Genomic DNA, 22,251 nt, shown 5'->3' with positions numbered 1-22,251 from the left:
TTTCTTGAGACTTAGGAGACTGCATCTGTTTTTCTCAACTAAATTCCAGTATCAAAAATTTGAAGTATTCAGCTTAGCAAAGTGAAGGCACCCACTCACTTCCAGTAACTGATTTATTGTATTCATTCATAAGTTAGTACTTAAATCTTACATGTGTTTCTAATCAGCAAGTTTCATAAAATTTTTATTCGTTTACTTCTGTTATATATAGTACTTTAATTTATATTTACTTTATGTATAGTATTTTACACCAGTACAGTCATATAGTACTTAATATTAGTACTCGTGCATAATATTTTTTGTTGGTCTTTGTATATTAAAGCTACGCATTTCTTCATGTTTTATAAATTATCTGTGAATTCTACCTTCACCAATATTGCAGAAACACTACGCTTTACTGTAGTGAATTTTGAAGAATGTTATCTTTTAAAAATCTATTATATGTATATGATTAGATTGGATAATGAAATTTTATATACTGTTATGACATTTTCTGTGTAGAAATGAAATTAACATTTTTATTTCTTGTCAGGTTTATCGTGGGACACATTGCAGCAAATTTGTTGGTAATCATTCAGTTTTTATTCCGGGTGGCACTACCCAAACTTTGCTAGAAAATAAAATAAAAGCAGCTTTCATGGTCATCTCGCATTCAAAGTAAGTTTTTATATCTAGTATATCATTTATTAATTTAAAAAGATTATTAAACATTGTTAAATTTGTTAAGATTTCCCAACCCTTTGGAGACCAGCCAAACAATATACATCAGTTGCAGTATACACAAAAAATACCATCATCGATAGTAAAATAAAACTAAAACGACCAGCCGTTGATATATCATCAATTAGGTTTAACCCATATTATTAGGATGAATAATAGAAAAATATAATGTTTTTGTATTTTGGACTAGAAAATATTTGAAATTAAGAAACTATTGTATTTCAAGATTATTTAGTTAATAATATTTCTGTCTAAACACGATATAATGTGATGTAATGTATCTGTACAGCAACCATGTCACGTCAGCTGTTAATATAAAAAAAGTGTTTTTCTCATGTTTCAGTCAAATGAAGTTGAATTTGGGTAGCATGTACAAAATAAAATTCTCTATTAGATAATAAAATTACCTGCTGATAAATTATTTTTAGTTTAAAACTTATAGGCAGATAATTTATTTTTTTATGTAAGTAATTACTTAATTGTTTTTTTTGTAAATAAAAAAAAATATAATAAAATATTATATTTTTGTTAAAAGTAATGTATTTTATAAAATATACCTGCTTTAAGGAGAATTCTAATGGTAAAACTATGAAAATCTGTTAAAAATATCCAAAGTTATAACAGTTACTAATAATGTTAATAAATTGTTTCATTTTACTACTGGTCGTTTTTTGTTTACTTGCAGTTTATAGTCAGGAGTAATTGTTTGAACGTTTTCAATAGCTTGCTCTCCAAAGGATGATGATAAGTTAAGGGGATCATTCATTAAATTAAGAAGACATGACTGTTGAAAAATTATTTATTCAATGACAATGGAACTAACATAATTTTTCTTTCAAATTTCCAATTATATTTAGGCACTTGCCCTATCTTTCAGTGAGCTGTGTTATTCCAGTAGTAAAGAATTGTTCACCTTGGTGTCTGAGCTGTTCTTGATCAACTCATTGGTGTTGAACTTGGTGCCATGTAAAACTTCTTTCAGAGGACCAAGATAAAAATCTGATGGATGTAAGGCAATACCCCCCAACCCAACTTTTGAATCTCCCTTGTCTTTTGAGCGGTATGAGGATGACCGTTTTTCATGCAAATGAATTCCCCTTTTGAGAGAGAGGGCAGAATATTTCCTACTTATTGTGAATTTCTCTTTATTTTCTAGCATGTCACTGTAGTTCCTTCTGTAGATTGTATATTTTTCTTCCCAACAATTACCGTAAATTGAGTCTTTATAATATCAACACTGTTAGAATTACTTTAGTGACCGATGTGTAAGTTTTGAATTTTTTCCTGGCAGGCAAACTCTGATGATTCCACCAAATACTTTGACATTTGGATCCTAGCTCAAAATTGTGAATCCCAGTTTTGTTACAAGTTATGATACTGCAAGGTAACAGATAGATTATATTATGGTTAAGCAAAGATTTAGGAATCAACTTGTTGACTGCACAACTTACCCTGGAGCAGACATTGATAGCGACATAATTTGGTGATAATGAAATGTAGATTGGGGTTTAAAAACCTGAAGAAAAGGTGTCAGATGAATCTGTGGAATTTAGAGAAGCTTGAGGAAGAGGAGGTAAAGAAGATTTTTGAGGAGGACATCGCAAGAGGTATGAGTAAAAAAGATAAGGTAGAAAATGTAGAAGAAGAATGGGAGAATGTTAAAAAGGAAATTCTTAAATCAGCAGAAGCAAACTTAGGCGGAATAAAGAGAACTGGTAGAAAACCTTGGGTTTCAGACGATATATTGCAGCTGATGGATGAACGTAGAAAATATAAGAATGCTAGTGATGAAGAAAGTAAAAGGAACTATCGGCAATTAAGAAATGCTATAAACAGGAAGTGCAAACTGGCAAAAGAAGAGTGGATTAAAGAAAAGTGTTCAGAAGTGGAAAGAAAAATGAACATTGGTAAAATAGACGGAGCATACAGGAAAGTTAAGGAAAATTTTGGGGTACATAAATTAAAATCTAATAATGTGTTAAACAAAGATGGTACACCAATATATAATACGAAAGGTAAAGATGGGTGGAATATATTGAAGAGTTATACGGAGGAAATGAATTAGAAAATGGTGTTATAGAGGAAGAAGAGGAAGTTGAGGAGGATGAAATGGGAGAAACAATACTGAGATCTGAATTTAAAAGAGCATTAAAAGATTTAAATGGCAGAAAGGCTCCTGGAATAGACGGAATACCTGTAGAATTACTGCGCAGTGCAGGTGAGGAAGCGATTGATAGATCATACAAACTGGTGTGTAATATTTATGAAAAAGGGGAATTTCTGTCAGACTTCAAAAAAAGTGCTATAGTCATGATACCAAAGAAAGCAGGGGCAGATAAATGTGAAGAATACAGAACAATTAGTTTAACTAGTCATGTATTAAAAATCTTAACTAGAATTCTATACAGAAGAATTGAGAGGAGAGTGGAAGAAGTGTTAGGAGAAGACCAATTTGGTTTGAGGAAAAGTATAGGGGCAAGGGAAGCAATTTTAGGCCTCAGATTAATAGTAGAAGGAAGATTAAAGAAAAACAAACCAACATACTTGGCGTTTATAGACCTAGAAAAGGCATTCGATAGACTGGAATAAAATGTTCAGCATTTAAAAAAAATTAGGGTTCAAATACAGAGATAGAAGAACAATTGCTAACATGTACAGGAACCAAACAGCAACAGTAATAATTGAAGAACATAAGAAAGAAGCCGTAATAAGAAAGGGAGTCCGACAAGGATGTTCCCTATCTCCGTTACTTTTAATCTTTACATGGAACTAGCAGTTAATGATGTTAAAGAAATTTAGATTCGGAGTAACAGTACAAGGTGAAAAGATAAAGATGCTACGATTTGCTGATGATATAGTAATTCTAGCCGAGAGTAAAAAGGATTTAGAAGAAACAATGAACGGCATAGATGAAGTCCTACACAAGAACTATCGCATGAAAATAAACAAGAACAAAACAAAAGTAATGAAATGTATTAGAAATAACAAAGATGGACCACTGAATGTGAAAATAGGAGGAGAAAAGATTATGGAGTAGAAGAATTTTGTTATTTGGGAAATAGAATTACTAAAGATGGACAAAGCAGGAGCGATATAAAATGCCGAATAGTACAAGCTAAACGAGCCTTCAGTAAGAAATATAATTTGTTTACATCAAAAATTAATTTAAATGTCAGGAAAATTTTTGAAAGTGTATGTTTGGAGTGTCGCTTTATATGGAAGTGAAACTTGGACAATCGGAGTATCTGAGAAGATAAGATTAGATGCTTTTGAAATGTGGTGCTATAGGAGAATGTTAAAAATCAGATGGGTGGATAAAGTGACAAATGAAGAGGTATTGGCGGCAAATAGATGAAGAAAGAAGCATTTGAAAAAATATAGTTAAAAGAAAAGACAGACTTATAGACCACATTCTAAGGCATCCTGGAATAGTCGCTTTAATATTGGAAGGACAGGTAGAAGGAAAAAATTGTGTAGGCAGGCCACGTTTGGAATATGTAAAACAAATTGTTAGGGATGTAGGATGTAGAGGGTATACTGAAATGAAACGACTAGCACTAGATAAGGAATCTTGGAGAGCTGCATAAAACCAGTCAAATGACTGAAGACAAAAAATAAAAATTATGATACAATCTAAAAAGTCATTATCTTCCACTAAGAACTGTTTTTAAGTTCCATATAAATGTGATTTTGAGTTGACTGTCTCAGAACCCACCTTCAATACATTTTGCAGTAATTTAGCATATTGTGGATAACGGAACAAGCAGTACCAATATTCTCACTACAGATTCCAGCGTTTTCCCAAATTTTTATGCATTTGTCTTCATGAATAAGATCATTAATGTAATCTGGTAAAGTGTCAGACAAAACTTCCACTGTGTTGAAAATCGTTGACACTTGGATTAAACAGTTTAAATCCTGCCGGATTTAAACTGTTTAATCCATTTATAAAAATAGTTAATGCACTTTTACCAAACTGATTTTTACAACCATGAGTGAATATTGGACAGTTTTATATCTTCAGAAAATAAAAATCTTATCACAGCACTACATACATGTTTCAAGTTTGACATTTTGAAATAAACAAAATTACAAGTTTTAATCTCTTTTGATATTTTCTATCAGTTTTTTCCTGGGCACATGAGGCATCGTTATCAGCACCTGGCTTTCTATATCAGGGGTGTCAACTTAAATGTCAGACAGTTTCAGTTATTAGTTTTTCTGCTGTTGCCATATGTCTCTTGAATTATTGAATGACCTTTGTATTTTTAGTAATTTATATTTTATTTTTAAATTTTTTCTTTTTTTTTTCAACCCTTTACTTTTCTATCTCTCTTTTAATTTTAATTGTGTCTGTTACCTAAAATAAATCCTGTTCTCATCATAGTTCTGCCTAGACTCAAAATGTCAAGACTCGCTGTGTCTTGATTTATTTGGTGAATTCTGATGTGAAAAGTGTGTATTTTGATATCATCTAAAAGTATACTATAAAAGTATTTCTAAAAGTATACTTCATCAATATTTTCAGTAATAATAATATTAATCACATCAATTAAAAGTAAACAAAAAAATCTCGCACATTTTGACCATACAAATTTTTAATTAATTGAATTCTTTATCAGAAATGTAAAATTTTCATTTTTAGATCGGAATTTAGATCGTACTGGAAATCCACCTTTCAAGATTAATTTAAAAAAAAAAGTTAATACGAGGATAGGGTGAAAAGTTCTGGGCCATGGATAAGAAAACAATGTTTTTCTGGGTTCATTTTAACTTATTTCTCAATATAATCACCATACAATCTGTAGTTACCATTTTCAGTAATAATAATATTAATTATGTTAATTAAATAAACCAAAAAACATAATGAAAGTCACAGAACACAAATCGGTGTAAAAATTCCTCTGGATTGTGCTGAAACAGCACTTGAGACAATTGCTTGAAATGTTTTTATAGCCGGGCATGAGCAAACACATTACCCATCTAGCACACTGCTTTTTCATGCCCAAATATTCATTAAAAATATTGAATACGCATTCAGTTAACATGCCTATAGCCTCTAACTCATTCATTGTTACTCGTCAATCTGCCAAAAATATCAATTTTTTTGTTAAAAGGGCTAATGAAGGCAATATATGTTAATCATTTCTGGTATCCACTGCATGGTTCATCACTAGTACATGTTCAAGCCATCTTAAACTCTGTGATCCAGCGTTTTGCTGTTGTATTTGATGGAGAAAAGTCCCAATGTCATATTTAAGCTCTCTTTTAAATTCCTTTGCACCTAAACCTTTCAGAAAAAAGTATTTAATCATTGCATGACTTTCCAGATTTTTCATTTTCAAAAAATACTCTATGCGAAGTGATGCAGTGACTTGAAATTCTTATAGTTAACTAATGAAGAATGAAATCATGCTACACCAACAAGAAATTAAGCATACTATTACCATCTCTGTGTGAAACTCAAAAGTTTTCACCCCACCTTCATATATTTTTACAACTTTTTTAAAAAAAGTATGGTATTACTTTTGGTCACATGGTGGGAGTTCAGGGGTAAATTATTTCCTTTACGTTTTGAGGTATGAGGAGTATAAAAATACCATTCACAAATTGGGGTTTCCTTATATATATATTTACTTATTTTTAAAATTTGTGGCTCAAAAATTTCCAAAATTACTAGATAAATTTCATTGAGATTTAATTATACTGTAGTAGTTTATCCAAAATTGTGCATATGATTATTTGAAAAAGATTGGTGGAGTCACTCTTGAGTTACACTCAATTTAAACTCAAACAAAATTTGATATAGGTAAGTTAGAAGCATGGTTCATTATAAGGCTGCAAGTTGAAATTAGACATTTCTTTATCTGCAGTACCTATTGTTAGCAATATTAAACTAAATTAAAAATTAACAAAAAGTCTGTCTTTTTGCACAGAATTGTACAAAATTATTTTTTTGTAAAAGATATTTTTTTTTGAGTAAATTTTCAAACCATATCAATTTCAATAAAACCATTGTTGAAAACAGTCTTGAAATTCCCACTGTAAATTACTTCAAGCAATGAAGCATTATCATTTTGGTGAATGAAACATAGCTTTGAATTGACATAAAATTAATTGTTAAGTTTCCTCATTCATAATACTGTAATACTTTTGGCAAGACTTGGTAGATGTCCAAATTTTCTATCGCTAAAAAGATATTTTGTTTTTTATTCTTGATAGTTCATAACTAGAATGTTGTTTTGTTTTAAACTTCAGTTTCAAAATGTTTTATTGGTTTTTTTCTCTAGAGATGTCACACCAAGTTGTGGAAAATATGCTTTACCTTCGTTATGTTACTCAGCATTTCCAATATGTAGAGAAGATCATTCTTCACATCCTCGTCGAGTATGCAGGGAGGTAAATATCAATTTTGTATTTGTTATATTTTCTACTTTTTAAAGTTTTTTCTGGGCATTAAATATTAAAAAGTTTAAATTTTTAAAACTTTAAATTTTTGGTTTAATATCATATGAAATAGATTATAAATTTTGATTGGCTTTACCTGATGAAATTTATACATTATTTGCATCTATTTGTTTTTATATTTTAGGAAGATTAAGAGGCCTGATTTTAACAATTGCCACTTTAACCGTTAGGTTTATTCTGCAGCCGCTAGATGGGAAACTTTCTGGTGTGGTCCTCTAGTGATCCTTCAGATCACACTGGCTTTATGTGTCCCAGCACGCTTAACTTGGACCTATTAGCATTAGGCTTACCCTGTAAAACTAAAAATGAGAAAAAATAAATTAAGTTTAAAGAAAAGCTGTTTGGGTGAGGACTACCTACCCTCAGAAGAATATAGTAAAAGACAAACTATCCTACCCAAAGTTGAAGCTTTAAGTTAAAAAAAGCTTTAAAAGTTTAAAAACAGCATGTACCTTCTTCTAGTCGCAATTCCATGGAAGAGAGAACATTTTTATATATAGAAAACAGCAATTGCTGAACCAATGATTTTGCTTTGATTGGCTTAAGTATATATTTTAAATGTTTTTTCCTTAAGAAAAAATTTACCCACCAAAAAACAGGAACCAGGATTATCTTGCTCATCCTCATTTAGCAGTCAAATATTCAACTAATGGTTGTTTACTCACAAACTTCATAAATAAGATGCAAATAACATAATCCATTTTAAGAATTATTTTTGAAATTAATTGTTATTCTTGTCCTGCAGTTCTTTTGGTTTTTTGTTTTAAATAAAAGATAAACATATTAGTTTTAATTATAGTTTATATAAGTTTTTAATATCATTGTGTATATATATTTTTTAAGACATAATTTTTTGTCTGTTTGTAAAGGATTGTGAATTATTAGAAAATGAGTTATGCAAAATGGAGTATGCTATTGCTAAACGTCATCCTCTTATTGGGCAGCAGTTTGAAATGGCTGAGTGTTCAAAATTACCAGAAATTGACTCACCTGAAAATGAAGGCTGCATTCAGTTAGGTATGCCACAGCCAGACCCAATCAATCCAGATGAGAAATGTTATTGGGGAGTTGGTGAAAGTTACCGTGGAAATGTAGATATGTCAGCCGGTGGATATGAATGTATACCATGGAGTCATCAGACAGTTGTTAAAACATCAGACCATCCTTCTTTACTCGGTGGACATAGAAACTGTCGTAATCCTGGTGGTGAAGAAAATCAACCTTGGTGCTTTATTGAACATACAAGACATGTTAAAAGAGAACTTTGTAATATTCCACAATGTGGTAAGTATCATTACTCAGTTATTTTAATTCTTTTTATTGCATAATTACATTATAACAAGATTTCTTGTTATAATATTCTTGTTTTATGATTAATGATTCACTTTTTGAAATACAAAGTATATTTATAAATAGGTTCGATTTGAATTTGCCACCTAATTACATGAGGTAAACAGATGATGCTTGCACTGTTAATATTATTAGTTATTGTTTTTATTCCTCCATTTATAATGAGTTCTACATTTCATAATTCCATCAGTGAAGTTTAAGAAGTAATCTAATTTATAATGTCAAAAAACAATTCTGCGGCTAAAATTTACAGGCAAATTTGTGATATGTAAAGACCCAACATTAAGTGACTCTAAAGTTAGATAGGTAGTTTCAAGTATGGCAAATGAACATACAGCAGTCAGTCCAATGATGTCATCTCCTAGATCAAAAAGTTCAAACAAGAACTTTTGATAAAGAAGCTTATGGCTACTGCTTTTGAGACAAAAAAGGATTTCTTGCTTTCAAATTTACTGATCGAAAAACTACTCTTAATACCAATACATATTGCAAAGCATTCAAAGATCTTAAGAACTATTAAAAACAAACACCATTGGATGCTATTCTGCTGGATTTTATTCTTGAATGACAATGCCCAGCCACACACGACTAATCAGACAATGAGGCAGTTAGAAAAACTTCATTAGAAAATCCTCAATTGTGCATCCAGTGATTTTGACTGACTTAGCTTTCAATGATTTTTTTCTCACCTTAAACAGTGGCTTGCATCACAAAGGTTTGACAATGACGACAAATTGAAAATGGTATTACTACATAGTTTAAGTCACTGACGGCTAGATCTTTCGGCTTACTTGAAAGCCATCATCAGGAGATAAAATTATTACATTAAAGTTAAAAATTTAAAAGATCACAGTTAAAATGTAAAACAGTCATGACTGTGTGCACGATGGATGCCAAAATGTTGGCAAGTGCTCACAGAGATCACAGAATGATATCTGCATGTGCTTTTCTCGATTGTTTTAACCATGAGGGAGATGACTTTTTTCCTGTATCATCATACATTATACATCGATGCTGAAATGAAATGACAGTCCATGTAGTGACATCATTCCAGTTCAGTTAAACTGAAAAAATTCAAAGCAAGTCCTGTCTTGAAAAAAATCATAACAGCTGTATTCTTGGACCAGTACGGTGTGGTTTTGATTGATTTCATGGAACCCTGGAACTTCCATCACATCACAAGTCTACTGTGAGATACTTTCAAAACTAAGTCATGCCATTCAAAACCGATGATGGTGAATGCTGAAATAGGAACGCTTCTTCTTCACAATAATGCATGTTCGTACATGACTGCATGCACAACAGAAACAATTCAAAAATTTGGATGGAAGATTTTTTAACATTCCCTTAACAGTTCTGAACTCGCTCCCAGTGACTACCTTCTCTTCCTACACCTTGAAAATTGGCTTCCATCTCATCGATTTGAGGGATGTGAAGAATTGAAAATCTCAGTGCAAGACTGGCTTCAATCCCAGGCAGTGGAATTTTATGCAGTGGGTTTGAAGAAGCTTGTTTCACAATATTAAAAGTCTTTATAACAAAATGGTGATTGTTTAGAAAAGAAAAGTAAATATGTAAGTATTTGAAACCATTAATAAATTTTTCATTTTTTCAACTTCTCATTTTGTTATCGATCGGTTCTACTTTTGAACCACGCGTTGTATAACGCCTTATGTTTCCTATAATACAAAAAGTCAGAATGAATTTTCAAGGTATAAAAGTGGGTGTCAGGTCATTTTTTGACTACTGAAAATTTGAATTATGTACACCAGCATTTAGTAAATTAAGAATTCTTATATTTCCATGCATTTACATTTACTTACGACTTAAGAGAATTATAATAGCACTTTGCACTTTCTAAATCGCTTATAATCAATTATCAGAGTTTAAATAAATTGCAATGTTTTCTCCATCCCCTTCCTTTTTAATATTAATATAATTAACGACCTAACTCAAACACTTGCAATAAACATAAAGAAATGACTTCAACTTCAGTTGTAACAATTCTTTAAGCCATTGTTAATTTTTTTTTTTACTTAACAAACTGTAGCATTATAATGATATTTTCAAGTTATCAGTTCTACCATATTGAACTGTAAATATTTTCCATAATACTTTCTGTTCTTAAAATATAGATTACTGTCATCAAACCCTCACCTTTATCATTGGTGTGTTATTGCTGGACTCGCCTTGGTCATTTGTTGATGAATTTGTGTGTTTTATAAAATTGTATGTGTGTGTGTGTATATGTGTGAAGTAACTAGTATGAGTAAGGGCACCTTGATCGTTGATGACATGACATCCACTCCCTTCAATGACGTCACGCCACTTGCTGATCATGTGACCAAAAAAAAAATCAAGTTCACAATAAAAGATTGTGGGGTCATGCCAAATCTGAGGTAAATTTTTTCCAAACTTTTTAATCATCGTATCTCTACGATGGTCGGGCAAAGTGCATCGTCATCAGGATGATGTAATCTATGTTTTTAGGGAGAGGGGCAAGTGGTTTTGGGGTTGGTCACATTTGCACTCGCATGCATGCACCAGTGTTGCTGCAAGTTTGTGTATGTGCATGAGCATGCGCATAACACTCACATTAACACTAACACTCCCTTCAATTCACGCTGCAGTTTGTCATAGGACACTTCCTCTATCAAAATGTAGCACAGGCTTTGGAACTTTTCATTCAGTTGGGCATTGACTAAAGTTGACTATTATCTGAGTGATATCACGTGGGGTTTTAAAGTGTTGGTATACATGCAAGTTTGTGTTTATATTTGCATGCTCTGTTGTAGTTCTGAAAAGAACCTTTTAAAATATCTACACTCGATAAGAGAATTCAGATAATACAGTTTTATTTATTTATTTTCTCCACCATTATTATTCAGTTCCATTTACCCACCACAAGAGAAACAAAATTTCCTGTTGTAGCAACGACAGCGTGTAAAGATATTTTTTATTAATGAGTGAAATCTCTCCCCAGGAGGCCTACTTTTTTATTTTTTTAGTTTTATTCTGTCATTATTTTATTTTAAATAACTTATTCGCATAAGCAAAGCAATAGTTTTAAAAATCAATTCTTTTGTTAATCTTATCTCCCATTAGCAATTGGTAGCAAGCATTTTGACTGTCTGAGCATTCATCGGTAATGATGACAATACAGACCGTAGTTTCTAATATCAAAAGATATATCTTTCTATGGAATCATTGCTAAGGATCATTACCCAACGATCCCACCATATTTCTATGGTGGGATCATTGGTTAAGGGAATATACTTGAAACAGCTTTTTCTTTATCATATCATTCAAAACAAATATCACTGAAGCTCCATATTTGATAAACAGCGTTTTCATATCCCATACAGTGTCCCCTCGTGGAAACAAATAGATCTTCTAATCTTTTTGTTGGATAAATGATTGTAGACAAGGCATTGTTAAAGACATTGATAAACGTTATTGGATCCATCGAGTTACTTATTAACTGCTTGATGCTACTCAACAGAATGATAAAATTTAGCAGATTCATAGTATTTGTAAATGATCTCTTCACTTTTCACTGTCAGATATGATAATGATCTTGCTGCTTGGAAACAATCTTATGATTGAGTAACTTCTTGAAACATACTTTCCAACTCGACAGCATCAATGACAACAATTTTGTTACAATTGCATAATTTCTTGAAACAAATTTGCCAGTTCTTCAGCGTCAATGACTCAGTAGCTTCGCAGTCCCCACAGCAGTTCAATTCCATCACCCAGGATTTCAGTATCTTGATGTAACCTTTAATAAATTTGCATTCAGTTGTATACATGAATGTTATCACCTCACACATCAAACAGACAACATTCTGGAATGTGAAAGATGAATTCCTCATCCAGCAGAGTAATGAAAGAATTGTAACAGGTGTGAATTCACACATTTCATGCTGAGACTACATTATTTATGAACAGAGTCTGCTCCATAGATGCAGTTTTGTAAACTTTCTTGTTAAAAATGCCAATTCTTGATAATGACAACATTTCTTTCGCTTTTTTTATTCTAATCTCAAACTTTTGTTATTTTCTTTTCAGAAGACTTTTTAAATTGTGATCACAAACTATCCAGTCCTTATATGCTTCAAACACTTGCTCAATGTCCTGAGCATGCCTATGATAAAATAAATGTTCCCAGTATTACATCAAACTCCTCAACTATAAGTAGAAGTTAAAATGAAGAAATTCCTCTTGAAGAGATTGGACCAGCAACTAAGACAAATGATCCAGGTAGACACAACCATTCCTTAGAATCTCAACTTCACAACTGGCTCCTTCCAACGCTTGAGAGTGATATTGATTTCCCTTACCACTCTCTTATAGATTTCACATCCTCCTAATATGCTGTTGAAAAAAGCCTCATGTTCTTGCTTGATTGTATCTCAATATTGAAATGTTTAACAGTTTCGCACAGACACTTGTCTGAATCATCATTTATAGTGTGTGTACATTATGTACTCATATGATTCTCCTTTTCTTCTTCTGACAAAAGTTTATTGATCGATTCAGGTGAAATGTGATCTAAATATCATAGTAGGTCTTGAAAGAGAGTTTCAAGTTTTGCTGCCATCATCAAAGAACAAACTAAGACTGATTGTCACCAAAATGGTCTGTTCTAATTTGTAAAATCTTTTGGAGAAATACTCCCTCCGTCATTGGTACCTATTGTGAAATATTTCACAGCCCTCAACTGAATACTTCTTTTGTAAATGATTTTCTTTGTAATATGTTTTCGTACAAGACATTTTCTAAGTAATAATCTACACATTGATGATACAAATCCAAAGTTGGACAGCACCAATTACATCTGACTTTTTGGTCTTTGAAAGAATAATAAAAATTTGCTGAAGTAAGGTTTTGTTTATCCTCGGCTTCTCTGGAAAAGTCCTTTTATCATATCTGTTGCATCAACCAATTTATATAGAAACATACACTATGCAGTGCACATTTCTCGCTTCTGTGGAGAGGACAGATATCTGCATTTGTGAAACCGGGTTTAGGAGCATTTTCCAGTATCTCCCGAACATCATCATGGAAACTACAAAGGAATTTAGTCTTATCCCGTCCCTTTATGTATATCTTGGAAAAACGTGATCGGAGTGTTTTCATTGTATCCTCGGTGTACACAATTTCTCCTTATCCCAGTTTTTATGATAACAGTTGTTTTTTTAACCAATCTTCCATTCTATGAGTTTGAGATTAGATGTTCAAATAAGGAGGTCGAAAGAAAAGAATCGTAAACTAGTATCAATCCACTGTAGCCAATTCCTTTATGATAAAATCAACTTTTTTATCATGGAAGTCGTGAAACTCAATTACACCTTCTATGATGACAACCAAATATGGAATGAAACTGAAATTGTCACATTTACTTTTATAAACTAAGAACATCAATTGCATTTCCACACCACCCTTGAAGTAACAATTTTGCCACGTTAATTTTTTTTTATTAATCTGAAATTTCTCCCCAGAAGGTTTACTATAAAATACTCATAATAATTTTTTTTAATCCTTTTGTTTTTTCATTTCTAAATTTCTTTACATATTTTTCCTTATGGATTTTTCTACAGACCCATTGTAAACATAATTAATATTCCAAGCACTAAGCTGACTTTGAAAGCAGCAATTATCTTCGCGACCTCTGACCAGTGATGAGGATCCTTTACCTTAAACTCATACATTATCCTTGAGCATTGTGTGACAGACTGTGCTCTATTATCATCGAAATGACCTTTTAACCATTCCTGTAAAACAATCAAAGTAAGCAGTTTTTTAAATTTTTATTGTAGACTGCTTAAAGTATAGATTTAACCATACTGGAATATATTACATCATTTAGTCAGTAATCAGTTTGGTTGGGGATATTCGATGAAGACTCGAATTCGATCCGTACGTCTACAGTACCTGTCTTTTAACAAGTTTTCTTTGAGCAGATGAACACAAATAAATATGCAAATTTTGTAAACTCACTTGTTCCAATTAAATTTTTCCTGACGGATTATTGTAATAAGAATTATAAACCAAACAATAGTGTTCTACAAAAAAGTGTACAAGCAAGAGAGTCCAACTTACATTAATTGCAAGCACTATTGAAAAGACTACAAGAACTTTAACAGTAGTAAAGAATGTGGACACTCTCTGAGAGCTGTTGAAATGTATTAAAACTGAATAATTAATGATTAAATTTGGTCAGTTAAATTTTATTGCTATAACATTTACTTGATACTAGAATACATTTTTACAATGCTATGATACAATTATATTAATAATCACTTGGAGATATCGGTAATCCAACTGTTCAACATCAACATAGGATTCAAATGTTCACCTTTTAATCATTAAATTCCTATCTCAATTCCTGCAGGGTAATGACATGACTCCACAGCAGGGTATGGATCTATCAATGGCTACGCGTTTGTTGTAAAATTACAGAGCCAATTTGTTCAGCTGGATCATTTTGACTGTTGGATTCATTTTCATGATAAAAGAAGATTTTAACTCAAAACAAGTACCAATTATCAGTAAACAAATTAATTTAATCTTGTTCAGCTACCCAACAACATTAATTTTAAATCCATAATTTATTTACAGTCTAATTAAAATCAATATATCAATCTTCCATTGTACAGTTATTATCTTATTTTATAAATACTAAGTGAATATAATTGCATATAAATATTATTTAAAGTGCATAATCATCAACAACATCTATTTAACGATTAATTTTAATTCTTACTTCAATATTAATTGACAAATTAATTTAAACTCTAGCACCTATCCAAAATTAGTTTTATTAACAGTAAAGTTTTTTACTTTAAAAATGCATAAGTATCTTCACTCACCTGGATGACCACGTAGATAATGTGTTGAGAAATTGAAGATGGTAGATAGTAGGTATTAGTACAGATTTCTGTAGCAATACTGATGATTCAGAATGAGGTATGAACGCTTTGCGAAACTGGTGGGTATTTATATAAAACTGTCACCGTTGAAAATGCATTTTCAACTGGTAACAAACAAGTATGATGCAATATCAAACTTAAACCTTATAACCATACACACACACACACACACACACAGATGGTTCAAAATTTTGAAAAAAATTTGGCCTCAGGTTTGGCATGACCTCAAAAACCTTTTTGTGACCTTGATTTTTTTTTATTATCATGAATTTTTTGCTTAAGTGATCTGATCAGCACATCATCAGAGGGGATGATGTCGTGGAGTCATAGGTCATAGGCCTTAATCATACATTTCTGTACTACTTTTATGCACTGTACTTTTTCCAAGCACAGTGTGATGGACAGTGACTCTGATAGAGTAAGTAGAATCTGAAAATGAAATGACTGAACTATAAAAATTCATTAATTTTTAATTATGATACACTAGGTATATTTTATTGGTGTAATCATTAAATTTTCATGAGATTCAACTATTGATAATTTTAATTCCTTTTTTGTTTGTTGTATAGTTGAACCACTATGGTTATACCTTTTAATTGGAGTTTGTGGAGTGATGTTACTGGCTTTTTTTGTTGGAATATATGGTTGCTGTATGAGACGTAGTAAACGAAATGCAAGAAATAGGCTGGCAACTACTCCTGGTATTAAGGTAATAAAGTATAATATTTCAGTTGTTTATTTATTTCTTAAGTTTGATAAGATCAGTGTTTAAGAACTATCATATATATATATATATATATATATATATATATATATATAAATATATATATATATATATATATATATATATAAATATTTGTAGAACGTAACCATACATTTCACATAGCCCTTAAGTTCAGCAACTATTTTTTATATTAAGTACTTAATAAATTATTTTTATTACTATGTTTTGAAATTTATTTCAGACTATCAAGACATCACCTAATAAAAAAGGTTTAGAAATGTCAGCATTGATACCGGGTTCAGCAAATAGTAGTCTTAAATCAGAAGCTAGGCCTAGAGTACGTGAATACAGATTGGCAAATGTGAGATTCCTTCAAGAATTAGGAGAAGGTGCATTTGGTAAGTAGCCATTATGTTATCTTTTATTGGATTAAAATGTATTATTTATCACTTCAATTTTATAATTAATATTTTTTTTAATTTGACTTAATTAAGAAGTTAGTATCAGTTAACTATCCTTTAAGACTTCTTTTATACATAGTACTCATGTTACTATGTACCCGTACTATGAAAGTACTGTCTTCTATAAGTACAAAGTAGCCAGAGAGTATAAGGACAGCTTACATTTCATCAAATTCACTTTTGTACCTAAACTAACTGCATTTTAGTTGGTGTTTTTACATGATGTTATTAGGAAAAAATATGGAATTAGGCATCTAATTCCAGATTTTCAATAAAAATTTCATTGCCTATCTCTGATACTTTTGGTGATAGAATATGTTTTCATTTTTAAAACAAGACTAAAAACCTATTGTTTTTAGTTCTACAGCTATGAAATTTTTACTGCAGCTTTGTTCTGGCTTAACAATCGTAAAATAATAATATAACCTGGAACAAAAAATTCCTACCCATTCAGTAGCCTCTCAAATTTTTTTTTTGGGGGGGAAATTTGGTGGCAAAAATGGGCATTTTCCTTCCACATTAACTCCCAGTTGCCATCACTTAGACCTATTCTGACTACATACCTGTTTTCTATATGTCTTGTTTGTGATGGATCAGCTGCAGGCGCATTCCCTCATCATCTTGTTGTATAAGACCATTGTTTATAATTTTGCGACACTTTTTGTTTTGTGAATTTAAATTTTGTGGAAATGGAGCGATCATCTATGTCTGAAGATACAAAGTAGCAAATTATCAGTATGCACAAGTGTGATAACTTATACCGATCAAAAGCGTCAACTTAAATGTGTCTAAAACGTGTGTTGAGAGCAGTGAGACATTTTAAGGAAGCCAGTACCATCATTGAAGCTCAGCGAAGTGGCAGATTGTGCAAAACGTTGCCTTGTCAGGGTCGAAAGCTTTTAATTTGCTCCTGGCACCACTGGGCTTCTCAGCCAAATGCAGCAACATTTGCAGAATAGTGCAGTATTTTAATGTCATCAGGTGCTTGACAACACGCACGCCATGTATAAAAGGAATTTAAAACAAAGCAGTTCTATTTTTAGTACTAGTGCATGCAAGTCATGCTTGATTGAACTCAGCAGATTTTTTTAATTGCAGGTGTACAGTATATTCTTATTCATGTCTTTATCTAGAAAGATATTTTCTTTGCATTTAATTTTATTTGTTACATTTGTGTAGGAACTAATTATTAGTAATAAATTTATGAAAACCTTTAACTTATGGATATCTTCTAATTGTCTGGTTTATTTCTCTAATTGATGACTAATTTTAAAGTATTAGCTTCAGTGTTAGGCCTGTTTTTTTGTTACTAATTCTCATCATAATAAAATTTGTAATAATTTTACTATTACAACTTGAGCACACATTTATACATGTACATTTTATATCTAATATGGATGAAAAGTTACAGACTCATATCAGGAATTGAACCTATGACCAGGTGTTATAAAAGTCAGTATTATAACTATTATATCATTGTGTTAGTTTGAACTATGATCATCCCTGTTATAATTGAGGGAAACCAGCTACCAACAAAGTTTGTTGCACTATCTATACTGTAAGCTGTAAAATTATTTTAAAAATTCAGGAAAAATTTTAATTAGAAAACAACATATATATTTTTTTAAATGCAATGCATTATATATGCTAAAAATTATTATGTAACTGTATTTTATATTATAATTCATATCATAAAACTATAAACCCTTATGTAACCAATTGGGCACTCTAAAATATTTTTGAATAGATTTTTTTCATGTAGTGCTAACTCCTGTTAATGAAAGAATGCATGTATTTCAGATATTTTTTGTAATGTTGCTTTATAACGCAAAATTAGAAAAAAATAAATGTTTTATTTGTGTGATACAATAAACTGCTAGATTGCAAGGCAAGTTCAAATAATGTAAGTAGCAGAAAGAACTTTCAAGTCATATGAAGATGCATAGATTATTGATTAGCTAATAAGTGAATACATATATTATCAATATATGTCAATATATAGACGTATTATAAGACCATTGATTAGCAAATGCAGCTAAAGGATAACAAATGTGACTAATACTATTACTAATACAAGCAAAACCGGAAGCTGAAAGATTCTTTTCAAAACTATTAATTATTTAGAAAAATAATTCATAAAATTTAAAGTACTGAAACGAAATGATTGATTTAAATTATTCTTTATTGATTTTATTTTTTTTCTCTTTCAGGAAAAGTATATAAGGGTGAAATAGTTGCCAATGATGGTCAGCCTTTATTAGTAGCAATTAAAACATTAAAAGAAAATGCCACAACCAAAACGGCAAACGATTTTCGTCGTGAAGTTGATTTAATGTCAGAATTAAGACATCCTAACATTGTTTGTTTACTTGGTGTCTGTCTTGCTGGTGAGCCATTGTGTATGCTTTTTGAATTTATGGCCAAAGGTGATTTACACGAGTTCCTAATGGCGCGCTCACCTAGGTGTGACGTCTCTTCTTGCAGTGATGCACCACCTCTTGAACAGGCCGATTTTATGCATATTGCTTTACAGATTGCTGCTGGTAAGTAATTATAATTTAATTATTTTGTGTTGTATTCTTGGGTTTTTTAACATGTATAAATGTAGTTTTACAAACAAAAAATTAAAAGTTTTCCCATAAAAATGATTACGAAATATAAATGGTAATTGTTTTTATTTTCCTGGTAGTTATAGGATAGTATATACTATAAATACTATAAAGTATGATAATTTTGCCAAAATTTACCTTTCAGTTTTCTTACCTTGTTCAGAGTCATTAAACTTAGGACTTAAGGAATTGAAAAAATGGATGGGAAATTGTGTTCGTTATACATATAAGTTGAAATCTATTTGGGATAATAGTTTGGTACTTGATGGACCATAAATTTTCAAATTTGGTATTGTGATTCTCTACAGGCCCACTGATGGTTTTAAAATTCAGATTTTGGTATCAAAGAACTGGGATTAGACCTAATGAAACTTTACTCATACTAGTTTTGAACTTTTCTTAGATGAACATTTTGGTATAATAACTTTTAGGTAAATTCCCAAAATGACTCACAAATAAAAAACAAAAAAATGTTTTAGTCAGAATCTTCAATTTTCTCCTGATGTGGCATGTTTTGTTCAGAGTTAATGAAATTGTTAACTTGAGATACTTAATTTGCTAGTTTCTAGGTCGATGATAACAACTGTGTCCCCCTCATGGAAATTGGATTGTAAATGGATGGCTTCATGAACTTCAACATCTCAAAACAATCCATTGGCCAGCTCCTGCAGACAAGGCCCATCACACATTGTCTTCTGCAATCCTCTCTGTGAAATAAGGCAATCTAGCTCATCGCTCCCTTGTTCCCTTGTCTGGTGACAGCTTCCACTGTTTCTTTAGGTCTGATGACACTTCCTGACCCCTTGAATGGGAGGAGGTCATTAGTCGCTGTGAGTAGATAGGTGTTGCATTGCTTTCCTTTACTTGATTTTAGTGTTGGCCAAACTCTTATGACTTGATCTGCCAAGCAAAATTTAACGGCATCGACATCACTAACGGGTTACATCCAGAACTAGTTTTGTTCAAAACATTGGAGGCCATTTTACTTGTATGATTTTATACAATAAAATCATGCTTGATTTATTGCTTTCCTTTACTTGATTTTGGTGTTGGCCAAAGTTTTATGACAATCTGCCAAGCAAAATTTAACGGCATCGACATCACTAAGGGTTACATCCAGAACTAGTTTTGTTCAAAACATTGGAGGCCATTTTATTTGTATGATTTTATACAATAAAATCATGCTTGATTTGGCTTCCAGCAATTTTTTCCTCTTCATATACCTAAGAAATGGCTTGTTGGACAAAGATTCACTTCAAATGATGAAGTCATACCTGAGGAAATCACTATTTTTCAGGGTTAGACAAATTGCATTATACGGAAGGTATTAAAAAACTGAAAAGTTATTAGTTTAACTGATCAAAATGTAAGCTGCTACATTAAAAAATAAAAATTTTCTTAAAAATCTTGTGTTTTTTATCAGGCCGATGACTTCCTGAATGGTCCTTGTATGTCACTAATCAGTGATATTGCATGCTAGGTGATTAAAACCATAGGCACTGATGAACATGGGACCTCCATCTCATAATATAACACTGAATCCAAGGTACTTAGGCTAAATATGGTCCAGAATAGATCCCTTAATTGTAAATGCAATTGTTTATTTTATGTAATTATCTTAATTACAAACAAAAATATGAAGTGAAGAAGATATTGATAAAAGACAAAAAAAAAATAAAGAACCATTCACATCCATTGAAGCATTATAGTAATATGAGACCATTCTTGCAAAAATAAATGAAAATAAAACTATTGGTATCAACTATACTTACCACATCAGTGATAATCATTGATAAAAAAAAAATGTACTAAGTCCAACTTGTCAAATTTACCTGGATATTTAACTTAAAAGATTGCGACTTTAAATTTCATCGTTAAATTTAAAAAAAACTTATTTGATTGCATTAGAAACTAACTGTAAGGAAGTAAATGAACTAATTTTATGCTATCCAGAATGTTATCCATTGGAAAACTTTATTCACCACCATCTAATATAATACAGATGTCAAGCATTGTAACTTCTAGTCTTTCTTATCTCAGAAAATAGGTTGGTTCTCAATGTTTCAAAGAGGGTAAACAATTTAAAACAATACCCCTGTAGTGATTGAAATTTCATCCTACAGACTTTTAAGAACAGGATATAAAAATGTCATTTTCTTCATACAGAATGTGTTTAGAAAACATTGGTGACTAATAGTGTCAATTTTTTTCTCACTGCATGGGTTCTTACTATTCTTGAGAAAGGGTATGTAATTTTCTTGAGTAACTTATGACTCATGCCAGTCACCTGTAATCATTACGATTATAGCATTTAACTTTCACACACGGACATAATATATTTTCAAAAATATTTAAAGTTAATATTCCTCCTTTTTTGTGTATTTTAAAAAGATATACCTTTTTTTTCTATGAATGCTTTACATTATTTTTTTGTTTAGATCAGTAATAAGTTATTAAATTGATCATATATTTCTTTTTGATATGTTTATTTAGGAATGGAGTACTTGTGTAGTCATCATTACGTACACAGAGATCTAGCAGCAAGAAATTGTCTTGTCGGTGATAATTTAACTGTTAAAATATCTGATTTTGGTTTATCACGAGATGTTTACTCATCAGATTATTATAGGTTTGTATTTTTAATCTTTTTAAACAATAAGATGGTTTGCATTAAGTTAAACTATATATATTACATTTTAATTGAAGCTCCCTAGAATAAAGCTGTGTGGTTTCCTAATATTTTCTTTTATGGTTTAGGTTCTAGTTGAGGTTATATCCTTTACTGTAGTTTTTAACTTAGCTTGGTTATGCAATTGTACATAAAGACATAATGGTGTGTTAATATTATAGGTACAAGGTTTGCTTGTACACATATATAATAATTAATTATTTGGAAGTTAGGATGGCTTTTCTTCAGTTCTCACTGATTTGCAAGGGAACGGGATTCAATTTAGCAAAAGATCACTTTTATAAGATATGAGAAA

At 31.2% G+C, this 22,251-nt stretch overlaps 1 protein-coding gene across 2 annotated transcripts in view; it reads left to right on the top strand.

The window, feature by feature from the left end:
- LOC142328740 (tyrosine-protein kinase transmembrane receptor Ror-like) overlaps positions 1–22,251 on the top strand; it is a 150,980-nt gene that overhangs the window by 119,391 nt on the left and 9,338 nt on the right. For both annotated transcript variants that reach the window (XM_075372727.1, XM_075372728.1), the window contains 7 exons: positions 533–657; positions 7,011–7,119; positions 8,058–8,472; positions 16,043–16,182; positions 16,439–16,595; positions 18,869–19,201; positions 21,761–21,896. In XM_075372727.1, coding sequence (XP_075228842.1) covers positions 533–657; positions 7,011–7,119; positions 8,058–8,472; positions 16,043–16,182; positions 16,439–16,595; positions 18,869–19,201; positions 21,761–21,896 — 1,415 coding nt within the window. The remainder of the gene's footprint in view (positions 1–532; positions 658–7,010; positions 7,120–8,057; positions 8,473–16,042; positions 16,183–16,438; positions 16,596–18,868; positions 19,202–21,760; positions 21,897–22,251) is intronic.

Source organism: Lycorma delicatula, chromosome 8 (assembly GCF_047948215.1).
Source record: "Lycorma delicatula isolate Av1 chromosome 8, ASM4794821v1, whole genome shotgun sequence".
Taxonomy (NCBI): Eukaryota; Metazoa; Arthropoda; class Insecta; order Hemiptera; family Fulgoridae; genus Lycorma; species Lycorma delicatula.
The sequence above is the reverse complement of the archived record's forward strand: the minus strand, read 5'-3'. Positions and strand labels throughout refer to the sequence as shown.